We start from the raw sequence: 16440 nt of genomic DNA on the forward strand, positions 1-16440 counted from the left end.
AAATATATATATCACATTTTATTTACCCTAGGATTGTTTCCACCATTCAGCTATTGTGAACAGCGCTGTCTCGATCCTTGGTGTATAAATATCCATTTGATTCCGTGGCTTTCAATTCTTCTGATTACACTTAAGCAAGAATCACTGGACGATCCTATGGTAATTTTATCTTTCACCCGTTGAGGAACTGCCAAACTGTAATCCACAGTGGCTGTGTTTCAATGTGTATAGAGGGATATTTCACTGTGGCCTGATGTGCTTTCACTATTGACTAATGATGCTGAGCACCGTTTTATGTGCTTACTGGCCATTAGATTATGTTCTCTGGAAAAATGTCTTTTGAACTCATTTGCCCATTTCTGAACTGGGCTGTTCACTTTCTCCTTAAGTAATATAACTGTATATTCAGGATATTAACCCCTGACCAGATGTAACTTAACAAATGTTTCCTCCCACTCCATGGGTGGTCTTTTCACTCTAGAGTGTCCTTTGAGGCACAGTTTTTAATTTTGATGAAGTCCAATTTACCTTTTTTTTTTTTTTTCCTTCTGTTGCCAGTGCTTTCGGTGTCACTGGAGAAGGAAATGGCAACCCACTCCAGTATTCTTGCCTGGAAAATCCCATAGATGGAGGAGCCTGGTAGGCTACAGTCCATGGGGTCGCAAAGAGTCAGACATGACTGAGCGACTTCACTTCTCCACTGTCATATCCAAGATATCAGCACCAAATCCAGTGTCATAAAGACTTTACCTTGTTTTCTTCTGAGAGTTTTATAGTTTTTATCTCCTAAGTTAAGGCCTTTGTCCCATTTTGAGTAAATTTCTCCACCTATTCTAAAGCAAGACGGGCAATTTAAAATTCCTCTTCTGTAATTGCTGGTTCATATCCTTTGCTCATTTCTCTACTGGATTGTTTTTTTCACACTGCTTTGATGAATTCTTAATGTATCCTTAACGTACTGTGTTTTAAATATGTTCCAAATATTCTCTACTAATTCGGTATTTGCTTTTCAACCTTTGTTTCTTGTATCTCTGTCATAGAGAAGTTTTATGAACGTTTTAAGGCAAATGTGTTTTGAGTCTGATTTAAAAGATCTTCCTTGACTCTCAAGTTATAAACAAATATTTTCTAATATTCTTTTACCACCAGTGTTCCCTCTGCCCCACTATTCAAAATGCCATCTTTATTAACATAATTTTAGTAAACTAACTAAATCAGACTAACCACCCTCTCCCTGTTAAGGTCCCCAGTTATTCAAATATCTGAGTACCTCTATGGCCAATTGGTCTAATTTTACATGAATATTTAGTAATCCTAAAAATAGTTTAAAGCAAATCAAGGAAGGGCTGAATGGTGGCCCACTTAAAACCAGTTATGACCTCCTCTGTGGGCTTACTGCCTTATTAATATACACTGGAAAGTCTTTGAGTTCATTTTAATTTCACCCAGTCTACAAACATCATCAAACAGAAAAAGGAAGTTTAGGTGACTAACTTATACCTCATATTATGAATGACTAATCCCTTTCTCATTAGATTAAGACCACAGAAAGTGAAAGTCGCTCAGTCATGTCCGACACTTCACGACCCCATCGACTATACAATCCATGGAATTCTCTAGGCCAGAATATGGGAGCGGGTAGCCTCCCCCTTTTCCAGGGGATCTTCCCAACCCAGAGATCGAACCCAGGTCTCTTGCATTGCAGGGGGATTCTTATCAGCTGAGCCACAAGACTACAGAACCAGCATGTAACTGACTGACTCTTTAGACACGCTAAATTTTCTGAGAAATTACTGAAGGCCACTGATTAGATCTGTTTCTGCAGCTACTATTTACTTTTCAAACTTATTTACATTAATAAACTATAACTCAAAATTATTAAATAAGAAATTTTAATCTCTTCTGACTTTGGCACTTGTTTGGCCAAATCAAAAAACAAGGACCTATGTCTCCTGCCTATTTTGTCATTTCACAAATCTGGAAAGGAGGGTGGAGTCAGGACCAGTTTAGGATGGTCAACAGGCTACCAATCTGTAAAAATTCAACTGCATCATTTTTTAGCACAGAGTTTCTCTGTACTTTGTTGTCCAATACAGTAATCTTGCCAACAGATGTTCAAATGTTACTGTAACAAAGATATAACCTGTAAGGAGGTAACCTGACACCCTTGTTTCACCCTACCTAACACTAGAATTATTATTCTCTGCAAAACCAAACAGCTTCACAGCTCCTCCACACTTCTATCCCTCAAGCAAGCACAGACTGATCTGCCTTACGTTCTTTTTAATGGAAGATACACTGGCATTGCTGCTGCTGCTGCTGCGGCTGCTAAGTAGCTTCAGTCATGTCCGACTCTGTGCGACCCCACAGATGGTAACCCAACAGGCTCCCCCGCCCCTGGGATTCTCCAGGCAAGAACACTGGAGACACTGGCATTACACAGACCTAAATCTATTTCTGGTTTCTTTAATTAGATCACAACATATGTAACACTTCTTCTCCAAATACATTTTTAAACCATGACCAAGGCAGGTGCTTCGCCAGCCCTCAACAGCACATTACCATTCTTTCAGTTATTTATTCACATATCACAAATACCAACTGGCTATTCTAGGGATATAGAAGTGGTCAGGACAGAGATCCTGCTCTTGTATTCTTTATCAGAGCATTCTATTGCTGACAACCTTAAAATACAGCTTAGCTACACTATCAGCACTTAAGACCAAGACCCATCTGTATGAACCACCAACCTCTTAATTATTTGTTAAGGAAAATCCAAACAAGGAAATCACTATGCTGATGAGAAGAATCAACAGGAAGCTTAACTGAAGTAACACAGATGTCTCCATTGAGGGAAAAAAATATATTTCAAATTAATGGACCTTTTTACAAATTTAGACTAACTGGAAAACAATCTGAAAAGATCCAAACTGTTACACAATTTATTTAAGGGAATAATACTGTTTCAATTCACATGCAAGGGGAAATACTTGGAAGTTAGTACTATCTTCCTTATACACACAGGCAATTTCAAGGTAATCAGGTTGCTTCCTAGAAGCTTAAAATTATATGTAAAAGTCTCACGTTAAGTTTGTGATCAGCAAAGACACTCTGTAGAATTTAAACATGAATTGATTTGTGATCTCTTTCATGACATACAGTTTTATGGAAGGAACATGGATTTTAGAGAAACTACATCTTACACCGTACGTTTAGACTTTAGGAATGTTCAGGCTTTTCACATCTAACAGACAATTCTTTTCCTCACAATGTTGTTTTAAAGAATAAAAGGTATACAAAACATTTAGCACCAAACTAGGTATACAGTTTACTTTTTATTATGTTAAGTTTCTCAGGAATGGTGCTTGAAGCTTTGAAGGAGAGCAGGGAGTGAAAAAAGTACAAAAAGCAATAAATCATAATGTCTAACTCTACATAGGACCGTCTAATTGGAGGAACTAAAATAATAAAGTGGTAAGTGCAATCAACAGATCAAAAGAAAAGTGTTTGAGAGGTTAACTGACAATGAGAACAGAAGGACACCATAGCTGGCTCTGAAAAAAAAAAGAGTACTGAGTTCAACAGAATGGGAATGGAGGAAAGAATATATCCTTTTCAGCAAAGGATCAAACCATGAAAGAGCATAACATGATCTAAAAAGAAGTACAAGTTTTTAGCAGATGAATTATATAGCGAATGTAAGAGTAAAATACTGGAGATCAAGCTAGTTAAGACAGACTGCAATCAGACTGTCAAGGACTTGCTGTTGTCTTATTGGGAAGTATGAACTTTGATCCTCTGGATAAACCACTAGAAAATTTTAAGCCATGAGAGACCACCACCCAGTATAATGATGTCACTGGTAAATGCAGAGACTGGGTAGAAGGAAGCACAGCAATTATCAGAGGTTATTTCAAGATCCATGATCCGAGTCTCATGGCAGTGACAGTAGCAAGAGGAAGGACATATACAAGTAAAATCTGGAAGAATCCAAGAGTTGCTGATGGATGGGCAGGGGTAGAAGGGCAAGAATGTTAAAGAACACGGAGTAGTTGGGCGGAGAGTGTTATCGCTGAGAACCTACAAATTAGGGGGAAGGGAGGCATTTGGTACACATTAACTTCTGGATACCAACTACTTAGATAAGGAAGCAGACGTGTGTGAGTTAGAAATAAAGATTTGGGAGTCACTTATGTAGACAAAGTAGTCATAAGAATTGCCTGCCACCCAGCAAATGAGAACATGTTGGGGGGAAGAAAAAAGAAAAACAACACAGTTAGAGACTAAACTCTATTGATATTCAAGGAGCAAGCAGAGAAGAGTGGAGACATTAAAGAGCAGCAGTGTTCTAGAAGTCAGGGAAGAAAAACTCCAAGATGAACGTAACAGCGTAAAAAAAAAGGCTGTTAAATGAACAAGAGGTAAAATGAGATAAATACCAAAGATCTTTTTTAAGGCCAAAGGATTTTTTTTTCAAACTGACAAAGGCTTTTAAAAAGAAAATGTTCTGTAACCAAAATAAAACTGACACAACTGGAAAGCCAAACTTCCTTTAGAAAGTACTACTAACAATTAACGCATTAAATCAGATTTTCTAAGAAATTCTCTTTTGGAAATTTAGTTCTGCGTCAGGGCAAATATAACTTGTACAATGAATTCTGATACACCATCTTTGGGAAATTTGACAACATTTGGAATACCCTGTTTATGTACTATGCACTATATGATAAAGCATGGTTTAATAATGTGTGAAAACTGCTACAGGGGAAATTCCAACATACACAAAAGGAGAGGAAACTAAAAACGAGAGGAAACCCAAATACTTAAATCCTTTGTCAACAAATTAAGTCAGTGTGAAACAGTGGCCCAGACATTACAGTAAAAGCGTAAACACTCAATAGGTCCATGTCACATCTCCTAAACGCAAAAGAAAGAAAAATTCCTCAACAGTTAACTGATGCTAATCTGCTAATGAGTTTACTCATACTTCTGTTTACTTAATGCCTTTAAATTTCCTTGGTTTCATAAAACAGTGTTAAGTCTGGGACTGTGACTGGTCTATGCAAATATGCTTATCCCATCACCATGCTTCCCATTATCCATCATCTCCCAATTTTTTTCTAACTTTTTTGAACATTCTGTGGTTATTAGCACAGAGCTGGAATGTGGTTGCAAATTTTAACCTCTAGTCCTTCAACTAAGTCCTAGTTCAGACATAAGACTCCTTATCTTATGGCCCATAACTGAGCTGTCTAATTCACAAACTGAAACCAATAGTTGCATGTTACGTGGCAATGACAAGTTTTAAAATGTCTCTATTCGTATTAAATTTTAAGTGAAAATTGAGACAATTTCTTGACTAAATCATGAAGACAATTATCACAAAACACCCAAAATTACTTGTACACAAGTGTGATGGGACACTCATTTAGCTTTAATAAGTTGTTTTATCCATTACTGTTATAAATTAAGCACTTGACTTCAAAGTATTAAATGCAAAACCAGTTCTGAGGCTCCATAATTAAAAATGAAAAGAAAAAGAATACGGCTAACTCAAGATCTAATCTATGCAGTAACATTCTAAAAGACTTTAAACGAATTTATAATTCAGAGTCTCACTGAATCTGATGGAAATCATGTCATATAATCAGAAACTCACACTACAGTTCAACGTGCAGTATCTAGTAACAACGGCATACCTTTTCTTTCTGTCCTCTGAGCAGGGACAGAAGATGTGGGTGTAGGCAGTTTTGATAAAGTAGATGCTCCATTAGCATCAAATGATTTCTTTGGCTGGTGATCAGACTGTAGCGTAAATGGACTAGAAGGAACAGTGCTTGGGGCAGCAGTTGGATGAACCACTGGTTTGATGGGGTGCTGTACTGGCGTAGAACTACTGTGAGTCTCTGCTCTTGGCAGTCTGTAGTCTCTGTCATTGTGTCTGCTTGTCTGAGACAAAATATTCTGTGGGAGCAAACTACTGGCATCACTGGAATGCTTGTCTTCCACTTTAGTTCAGAGTTCGGAAAAAGAGATGTTGGAATGACGGAAGGGGGAAGAAAAAAGATTACGTTAGAATCCTGTCTTTAACATCAGCTAATTTAGCAACACACTTGTACTTACATCTTTTCTATAAAACTGCAAGCCCAGTTAGTGTCTGCAGTTTTACCACTAGCATACAAACATCCAAATACTGGAAGAGGAATTTCAGATCAACTGTAAATATTAATTCTATACTCAGATTTCAAGTGGGCTACTTGTTTTGGGGGATTCTTTAGAACCACACCATAGTTCAAACAGAACATTTTTTTAAAAGATCAATATATGGATTTATGACATTTTATTCAAATTTTAAAAAAAATTTTTAAAAACAGAAAAAGCAAACGATCCATTCTTTTAAAATATGGATCTTGGCTCTAATAATTGACTGTATCATCCACAGTGATTCAATTGCAAAGAATTATTACTTCGTTAGCCTGATTTTTCTGAATACTGAAGCGGTTAACTAGTGGGCTCTAAAGTTGTTGGTACTAGGGCTTAACCTCATTTAGGGATGGCTGAATTTATGAAGAACTCTGTATTAAGTAAGTCAACTCATATTTTAAAAATGCTAACAAATACCAGAGTTAGTTAAAAATCAAGTTATAGATAATGCTATCTGAAAATAGAAGCCCTACATCTGCAGCAAAGTCAGAAAAATATACTTGGGTATGTTAAAAACAGATCCTCTTCCAACTTAAAGCCACAAAAATAAATTTTAAACTGAAAAGTACTTTTGCTTCCACAAAATAAGTACAAAAGAAGGAAAATCTGAACAATCACAGTTAAAGAAAATTTGTATTTATAAAAAATTCTCCAGCCTAAATTACAATAGTCTCCCCAGTAACTAAAGGATTAAAGCAACTTCCATGTAGAAAAACATTTTAAGATTCAAGCACGTGATTACCAAAGGATGCCCTCCCTGTTGAATGCAGTGTCATTTTTTCCCAACTCATGGTTCCTCCAAGTCTAGAGGCCACAAGAGCACAAAGAAGGAAGTATGCTTAAACTACAAGTCAGTTTTTAAGTTGGCAATGTACACCTTCTAACATTATAGCCAAACAAAAGGTACTTGGTATAGTACTGGATACTGTCAAAAAAAAAAAAAAAACTTTAGTCATTATCAAAACAAGGTCTTCTTACTTGAAGACTTAATTAATGAAAATCAGGGTTACAACAGATGCATTTATTATTGTACCAGAAAAATAAACAGACTGAGCTGCCACAGCAGATTACAAACATCTGTTTCATGATATTAACTTATCAGTAAACTATCAACTTGAGTGCACATACAAATTAAAAGTTTATTCTAGAGTTTCTTCCTGAAAAGAATACGACCCACAAGCTTTTAGAGACAGGTTTAACAGTTTACAAAAAAACAAAACATGCCCAATTCCCATCAACCTTGTCACTTTCCTCATGAAGGAAATGCCCTTTAATGTTCTGTATGACTACAGCCAAAATCTATCAAGTATTCGTATGAAAATTAAAGATACTTCTCACATGTGTAAACTTTGGGGGGCGGGGGGTGGGGCAGACACAGCAGCAGCATCACAGCAAATGAGAATGCTATGGCCCCAACAGCGTTCTATTCCTCACAACTCAAGATGAAACACGGTTAAAGTGACTTGATCTGCACATCCCCACAACAAGAACACTAAGCAAGTGTCTGGAGACACTTCTGGTTATCACGACTGGGGCAAGGAGAGGAGTGCCACTGGGATCTTATGTGTGGAGGTGGGAACAAGCTCTACATTCTACAATAGAGCACAGAATCCACCAAGAATGACCTGACCCAGAATGTCAGTAGTGTCACTGTTGAAGAACACCAAGTTAAAGTTTCTCTAACCACAGAGCAACCACTCTACACAGATTAAAGATTAAAAAAACAAACAAAACACAATACAACCACATCAGTGCAATTACAGCAGCAGTGATATCAAATTTAAAATTTCACCCATACAACTTCAGGGTCAAATTGTGGATTATTTCCAACACTGCCAAAAACCCCAAAACCCCAAAAATGCTCTTAAAAATCCTTTCTTCTACATTTCTCTCTTTAGATGTAAAGTGTTCCCAATCCTTCCTGCTCCCTGCTCCACACCTCTTTAGTGGGCTGTTAGGAAGAACAAAGCTTTAAGTGCTACCTGACATGCATACCACTGTACCAGACACAGGGGAAACTCCCAGCAGTTTTTGGTAGACAAAGTTAAGTACTTCAAAGGCTTAGTAACTATTACCCTCAACCAGGTAATCAGTTGACCAATTTAAAAAAAAAAAAAAGTAGCAGCAGCAGTACAGCAAAAGCCCTTTCTCAAACATTACTTAAAACTCAAAAAGTATAATATATGACTATATTTCAACACAAACACAGGCCCACTCTTCTCCCTCTACACTCCTAGGAATTTAACTAAGGAAGTAATCAGGTAAGTGGGCAAACACAGGAATAGCAGCACTGTTTACTATAGGAAAGAGCTGAAAACCACGCCAGTCTCCACAGATAGAGGATTATCTACCGAACATGAGCATGTTCAAAAAAGGGAACAGCATGTAGTCAACATAATATATGTTAAATTATAAAATGACAAACATACATATGTTTGGGGGAAAAAAAAATTTTTTTTTGGCAGTGCCTTAAGTCATGCAGAATCATAGTTCCTCAACCAGCGATCAAACCCCCACTCCCTGCAGTGGAAGCACGAGTCTTAACCACTGGATCGCCTGGGAAGTCCTATATCCTTGAAACATTATTGAACAGAAGGTTAAGAACAGTAACATAATCTGATTTTGATATAAAATACATACACATGTAGTTTTTATTTTATTATTATGCAGCTCGGAAAAAAGTTTATGTCCCCAAGTATTCCTGAATCAGGAGATTAAAATATTTTCCCTCCTTCATTTTTAGTAACAAACATTGTCTAAGTTCTGAAATCATAGAGAAGAAAATCTGACTCACTCCTGAAAGTAAAAGCTACACAGAGATAATTTAAAAATACAACTATGGTTTTATTTTCTTAAAGATATTTTTTAAGCAGACAAAACTTGTGTTTTCACTTCTGTCAACATTTCTATCAGATCTCCAACTACCCGCAAGAGAGGACAAGGGCCTAGGTTATTTTGGAAGGAACAGACACACTAGATGGCAATCTTTTCCTCTCTGGGAACCACCAGCCTCTTATGTGGAGAGGCCTGCCCCAATAACTAAAATATGTTATCTTTACATCCAACTAGCCACTCTTCCTGGATACCCATAGTTGGTTCAAGAGGACCACAAGCTGGGCACTATGTATTTTTTTAATCTGGAAGGAAAAGCCACTCATTTTTAGTTACTCACCAAAAGTCAGTTACTTAAGTAAAATGAGACTACAACCAAAGTCTTCTGTCTCAAAATACTATATTCTTAATTTCTTGACTAGAGTACCTTAAACCATTTTTATTTTCTAAAAATCAAGTACAATTTAATATAACAAATTTAATGTTTCCAGAAACACATTTTAAACATTCAGCCCTACAGAACTATATTATCTGTTTCACCTTAAATAACTTTTCCCATCAAAAGTTCAATATCCTTTATTGGGACCAAATATATCCCTACTTTTTTGAGTTACAGAATGAGAACTCAAATATGCTTAAGTCTAAGAATTTCCAAAACACATCTTAAAATTCTCAAAACTTGATAAAGAGCCTAAGAATTCTATGTGGCATTTAAATTTTATTCTGGGCAAGACAAGTCACTGGGAATAGAACATATGTGGTAAAATCTTTAAATTCAAACTTTATTTGAATTAAAAAAATAAATTTATGTTACCCATATTGTCCAACTTGGACAAAATCTGACCTTTAGAGAACATGAAGATATGCCCACAGTACCGAGATAGCACACAGATCTATGATCATTATGAAACCATTTCCAAATACAAGGATAAACAAGTTTCTCACTGGCAACACAAAAACAGGTATTTCATGTCACTATCTGTGTACCTTTGATTTAATTATTAGATTGAAATCCAGGAAGGTTTGCAGTGTCCAGTTTAAATGGGGGGAGGGAGATGTTGTGGCGGCTCCTGTTTTAAGAAGTGAATCCACAACATGAAATTTTACTTTTTAACCAACTCAGTGGCATCATAGCCATTATGAGTAGTGATGAATACACAGGTGTATTCATTCTACTATATACTATTCTATTATACACTCTTTCCCTTTGCAAGAAACAAAATAATGTAGGTTACAAGGACCGATCCAGCATAAAAGATAAGACTTGTTATGTTTCTAACTATTTTACATTATAAGTGGCTATGCACATATATCTGTAAACTAACTACTGAAATGAATTCAACACTACATTAGTTCAAAGAAAAAAATCAATACTTACTTCCACTGGCAAACCCACTAGTGGCTGTTGCTTGCATCACCTCTCTTCTGTAATCTCTATCTTTTGGGAAGCTATTAACTGCCATCTTGTTTGCTTCTTTTTGTCTCTGTTCTCTAAAAATGAAAGATAAACCCATAAAAATTACAACAGATACAATCAATCTACACTTAACACTTCTGGTCAAATGTGTAAGGAAACAGTACACTGAACATCAAAGAACAAGGCAGTGATGTCATGTAACTGGTGTGGGACCTGGGACACAGCAACAGCAGCAATGCTTCTCACTGACGGCGACATCACACTGATTTACATGCCATGAACCCCACAACTATACACAGTAACAGTAATTCTACATTCTACATGAAGGGAACACTGTCCTACAAGACAAAGATTTCTAATACAAATTATAGAAAAGATGAATAAATGTAGATCAGTATGTTTTAAAATTAAACATTCTGTTTACAAGGACCTTGTGGACAGCTGCTCATCTGTCCTAGTTTTTTTGGTTTGTTTTTTAAGAGAAATTATGGAAAACACAGACAATGGGTCAACATTTCAATTAAGAAGAGAAGTGATGAACAGCACACTAAGAAACCTAAATTTAGAATGTTTAGCGCCCTAGGATGTTAGCCTGTAGAATCAAGAGTGAGAAATACTGTTCAATTAAGCACAAATACCTTTCAAGCCACTCTTTTGGTTTTTCCCATTGTGAAACTTCTGTTCGACAATTGTAGTAGTATTTTTTCCCAGAAGAGCTAATATGCTCAGACCAGTCATCTGCAGAATCATAAGGCTTAAAAAAAATTAGAAAATGTTAGTGTAATTTAATCACTTGATATATCAAGAATGTAAATGGTTTTATAAGTACACACAGGGGAAAGACTTGAGACAAAGGTACCCTCATCTGAGATGGAATCATCTGCATGTATATTTAGGAGATCTTAGTCTAAGAAAACCTTCAACTAACAATGGAACACTCTATAAAGTATCATATTAACATCATACTGACCTTAGAAAAGCATTACAAAACCCCCATTACCACAATTTTAACTGCTGAAGTCTAGTCACACAGAGAATCCAGTCTCAACTGGCTGACTTGATGGCATGAGAGCACATCAGTTCTGAACACTTTAAGGCACAACAGTAATCAGTGTAACAGAGAACAACCTGCTTGTACTCACGGTTACTTAGTGGGGGAGAAAAGCACACACAGAAAAGCTTCGGTATAAACACAGGATATTAAAAGCTATGAATTTGCTCCAGCTTCACAATCCACAAGACATGTCAAGTATTAACTGAACTTGTCTCACACAACATACAGGATCAGCAGCATCACTCATTTTCCCAGAACTAAAATTGGTCTGTCTTAGTTCTCAGATTCAGTCTCTTGCTAGTCATTTCACAGACACTAAAATTATCAGGAAATTAAAAATTATCTGAAAGGCCCATTTCTCATGGAGTTAATCTCAACAATGTAATGTTTAACTGCCTGCACTGGCTCCAGGAAATCTGGTAGAAATCCTAGTATTACATGAATTTATTGATAACTGTTTACCAAGGAGCTCTGAGATTAAAATGAAGCAAGGGTTATACTTTGGGAATTCATCCTTCCTTGCTCACCACTGTGCAGAGGGACACAATTTGAACACTTCAGGAAACAAATTCTTATGCACTGCCTATTCACCTTGAATTTAGCACAAAGGAACAAGCACAGAGAACACGTCCATACATCACAAAACTAAAGAGTGACAGGAGAAAAGATCAAAACTCAGGTTTCCAGGCATCTATTATTCCCATTAAATCAACACCAATTTTGGAAATGTGTAACAATTTTGAGCATAGCTGAAGAAACCCTGCAGATTCTGCTCTCAGGCTGTTTCAAAATTGTGAAGCTGCTGGAAATCAGCCCAGTGCTTCCAAACTTCTAGAGATCAGGGGAGAGTTAATTCTCAACACCCCACCTGACTCTAGCCAGGAAAAGGCTTCACCAGGCTGCAGGAACCCAATCCAGAAGGCAAAATTCAAAAGGGTTATTCTCTACCATCTACCACCCCCAGATCTAAATTATTATGCCAACAAAGCCCTCTATGGATGTATTTGCAAGATTTGGTTTGCTGGGCAGGCAATTACATGGGATTACTAGTTTGGTCTAAAGAGGATGAAGGAGATTTGGTCTATGGGTGGACAGAGGACACCAGAGTAGAACAGAGAGGTCTAAGCCAGTGCTCTTCAAAAGTGATGGTTATGCCAACTGTGACCTGTCCTGGAGGAGACAAGGAGCTTGCATCAGAATATATATCAACACATTGCTCCCGAGCCGAAGGTCTTGCTTTAAAAAACACACACATACCACAGCTCAACTAAAGAGTGTATTTAATGACAACTAATTTCCACTGTGGCACAACGTGCAGGACAGTGAGTTAAAAGTTCACAGACCAGAAGCTTGAACAGCATGGGTCTATCAAATCCTAGGTTAGTACAAGTTAATATCTTACTTAACAAAATGTGCTCCAGGGTACAGCATTACAATCACATACTAGTAATTTAAGTTCATCTTCTCCACCCTATTTCTATCTCCCAAAACAGGTTAAGGAAGAAACCTTTTAAAGAAATGGAAATTATTTAAATGCTGATATGCAAAAGCAGGTGTTAAATGTTTTTCCCATTGTATTATTTTCCACTTTACTGAGGTGTAATTGACAAATATAATTGTAAGATATTTTATTTAACCTGGGTTAAAATAATGTGTTTTTTTAACCTGGGCTACCTAATATTCATCTGTTCGTCTCTTTCATTACAAAAAAATTAATGAACAGTGATTTTATATTTTACTTTACTACTCAGAAAAACGCCCATTAGAAGTGATTTCAAGACATGGTTTGAAAGTAATCTTCAGATTACTAATGTTCAAAAGTCAGCTTCTCAGGTAACATTAAACTCAGTTTGTAAAAAAGTGCCACGCCCATTGGGTATATTATGATGAAAAAGACCACCACTTGAAGGTTAATTATATACCTAGAGTTGAAATTTACAGAAGGGGAACCTTGATTCTAAAAACACATGACATTTAATCCATCTTCTGTTGTCACTCACATAGTGAAATCCCCTGACACCCTTAAGAATCTGGATGCTGCAAACTTTCTGATGCCCATTATTTACACTCTCTGATTTCATTATGCCAATCCATTTCCTGAAAATCAAGATAATCAGAAACCGTTTTTCCGAATTTTTTTTCACCAAAACAATGTCCACAAGGCCCGCCTCTGTCCTAACAGCATATGAATACGAAATCTAAATCGTCAGTGATGAAGGGAACATTAGGTTAGTGCTAGACTGTTAAATTAATGGGGCTATTTTTCACAAAAATGGATACTCATTGTAAAATACTGAGTATATTTCTTAGTGAAAATGATTCAGCAGAAGCAGTGTGATGATAACACCTGTCAAAGTTTATCAAGCTGCTGTCTGGATCTCAATACCATCCTTCTATGTTCTGTGATGCTAAGGCTGGGACAATGCAAATTACATTCTATTTAGCTAGCTAGCTTTCTGTTAAGAGTCTGCCAATACCAGACATTACAGGAGGACTGAAGGGCAGGAGAAAGCAGCCACAGGGGATGCCAGTTTCCAGCTCTCAATCCAGAATCAGAAACAGCTTCATTATACTCCTCAGAGAACTGTGCAGGGCTCCTCCTTTGAGCAATTAGGTTCTGATAACCCCCAACCTCTTCCTTTTGTTCCCAGTCCTCAGGGATAATCACTATCTATGCTACTTCTTGTTTTCTGTGTTTGAAGTTCTCTGTGCTAAAATAACTCAGCAGGATTTGTTTTCCTGAATAGACCCTAATACTTAAAACTTTTTATGAAAGTCGTTGATGTCCCAATTTTCTATGGAAATGTACTAATCACACTGATTCAGCAAGAGACAAAAAAATAATAAACCCCAAGAGTTTTCAATACCACTTAAGGTATGATAACCACCTGAATAACCAAGGCAATGCCTGCTGGATTCAACCAATACTTCCATGGCCTTTCAGTTAGTTGTCCTTTCATCCTTCCTGTAATGGATTTTCCACACTGCTATCTGATGGTTTTTAAATACCAAATACAGTACTTCCTGACTAGGCCCTTGAGGATCTCTCCACTGCCTTCACATACAGTCCACGATCCTTGGGAAGCAGAGAACACTGTGTGATCTGGCCCCATTCTCTCTGTAACCTGAGCTCCTACCATTTGTCCACACCAGCAAAACCTGTGTTCTGCAAACAAAGTGCTTCTTCACATTTCTGTGTCTTTGTGGGTGCTGTTCCTTTCCACACTACACGAATTCCAGGCCTCTTCCACGACATGGGTTACAGGCAGCCTGCTGGCCAGCACAGCCTCTTCACCCAGGCTCAGTCCCCTCTTGAGGGCTCCACCAGGACCTTAACATGCACTGATCTAATGGTTTACCGACCTATAGTCAGTCTCCATATTTTTTTTAGTTCTATACATCAAAAATCTAGCATCTGCTTGCAAAGTTGAAATCTTACTTTTGCATGAGTGTATTAGAACTTTCATTTGATTCCTAACTTTAAAAAGTTCAAACTACTTCATTAACAATTACTTCATTTTTAGAAAAACCTACAATTCCTCACTGGGTTTCATGCCTTTCAGGACCAAGACCTCTATTATCACTAATGTCTTGTAGGGTATATAATATATAGTAGATACTCAAGTTACAGATTTTAAAAACAGAAGTTTATAGATTATGAAAAATATAAGCTCAAGTCAAGACACAAGTTTCACAATCTGAAGTTCTCGTATCTCAAGTATCACAACGGTAAATTTTGCTCCATAAAAGAATGCTAATGAAACAGTATCAAGATGGCATATTCAGACTATCCTCAATTTTAATATTAAAGCTAGCTCATTAGTTCAGGTGCATTAAGATCAACTTTGATTTTTAAAAATTTTGCAATATATTCAAAAAACAAAACTGCAAACAATTATATACTTACTGCATCTGAAGTTTTGCTTGGATTATTGCTTGGATTAGAAGAATGTGAATTTGAACTATGAAGAGCACTGTGGTTGTGTGAATTTTCTTGGGGAGAGTAACTGGTCCCTTTAAAAAATAAAAAGCAAAGAGAATTTTAAGTAAATCATAGCTGATGTTTATACTGGGCTTCTGTCATACTACAGATATATCATTAATTCATCATTGCAAAAGTGAATTTTTATCATTTCTAGCAAACTGTAGGTTTTTTTTAAAAAAATTGAAAGTTATATGAAAGACACAACATACATAGAAAAAAGGCCAAAAGTTCCACTAATGAGAGAACAAAAGTGACAATTAGCCAATCATCCACTGTCCATGGAATTCTCCAGGCAAGAATATTGGACTCGGTTGCCATTCCCTTCCCTAGGGAATCCACCCAACCCAGGGATCAAACCCAGGTTTCCTGTATTGCAGGTAGATTCTTTACTGTCTGAGCCACCAGAGAAGCCTCAATTATCCAGTAGGTTTTTGCAATTACTTTTCAAGTTCTTAAACAGTTTTCCACACTTGCTCTTTAAAGTTTTAACAAATTTTAACTAAAACAGTATAAAATTTTCAAAAAGTTAAGTTTCAGGGAAGCTGCTTGCTTTCAAGATGATGAAAATGACATCATATCTCCTCCCAACAGGACAAGTTGCTTTAAAGTAAACATAAAATAAAGAATTTTATGAACCATGACCATCAGGGATGCCAGTTTCATCTTAAGAAAAGCCAAGATCTAAAAATCCAGACTTTATTAGTAATACAAAAAGCTCCACTACAAAAGTCTGTTAGTATTTCAGTTTCATTCCATGTATTTTTCATCATAAAGGTAACATAATTCAACTTCCCACCTACTCCTTGTCCCAAAAAATGAACTGGCAAGTGGTATGGAGGCTACAAGATAATGAACAAAAGCTGGAAGCAGGAAGAGCAATTTAGATGGTCCAGTGGTCCTGGAAAATTAGCAGTCAGAATCACGTTGGTTATGAGAAGAATTTAGTAA

At 36.8% G+C, this 16440-nt stretch overlaps 1 protein-coding gene across 9 annotated transcripts in view; it reads right to left on the minus strand.

The window, feature by feature from the left end:
• The window catches only part of WAC (WW domain containing adaptor with coiled-coil), a 79347-nt gene that overhangs the window by 19218 nt on the left and 43689 nt on the right, over nucleotides 1–16440 (minus strand). For 7 of the 9 annotated variants that reach the window (XM_043480105.1, XM_043480106.1, XM_043480108.1 and 4 more), the window contains exons 4-7: nucleotides 15415–15521; nucleotides 11092–11207; nucleotides 10415–10527; nucleotides 5700–6008 (exon numbers count right to left, since the gene is read on the minus strand). In XM_043480105.1, the coding sequence (XP_043336040.1) occupies nucleotides 5700–6008; nucleotides 10415–10527; nucleotides 11092–11207; nucleotides 15415–15521 (645 nt within the window). The remainder of the gene's footprint in view (nucleotides 1–5699; nucleotides 6009–10414; nucleotides 10528–11091; nucleotides 11208–15414; nucleotides 15522–16440) is intronic. The other 2 variants (XM_043480112.1, XM_043480111.1) reach the window with 1 other exon arrangement.

The sequence above is a fragment of the Cervus canadensis genome, chromosome 10 (assembly GCF_019320065.1).
Source record: "Cervus canadensis isolate Bull #8, Minnesota chromosome 10, ASM1932006v1, whole genome shotgun sequence".
Taxonomy (NCBI): domain Eukaryota; kingdom Metazoa; phylum Chordata; class Mammalia; order Artiodactyla; family Cervidae; genus Cervus; species Cervus canadensis.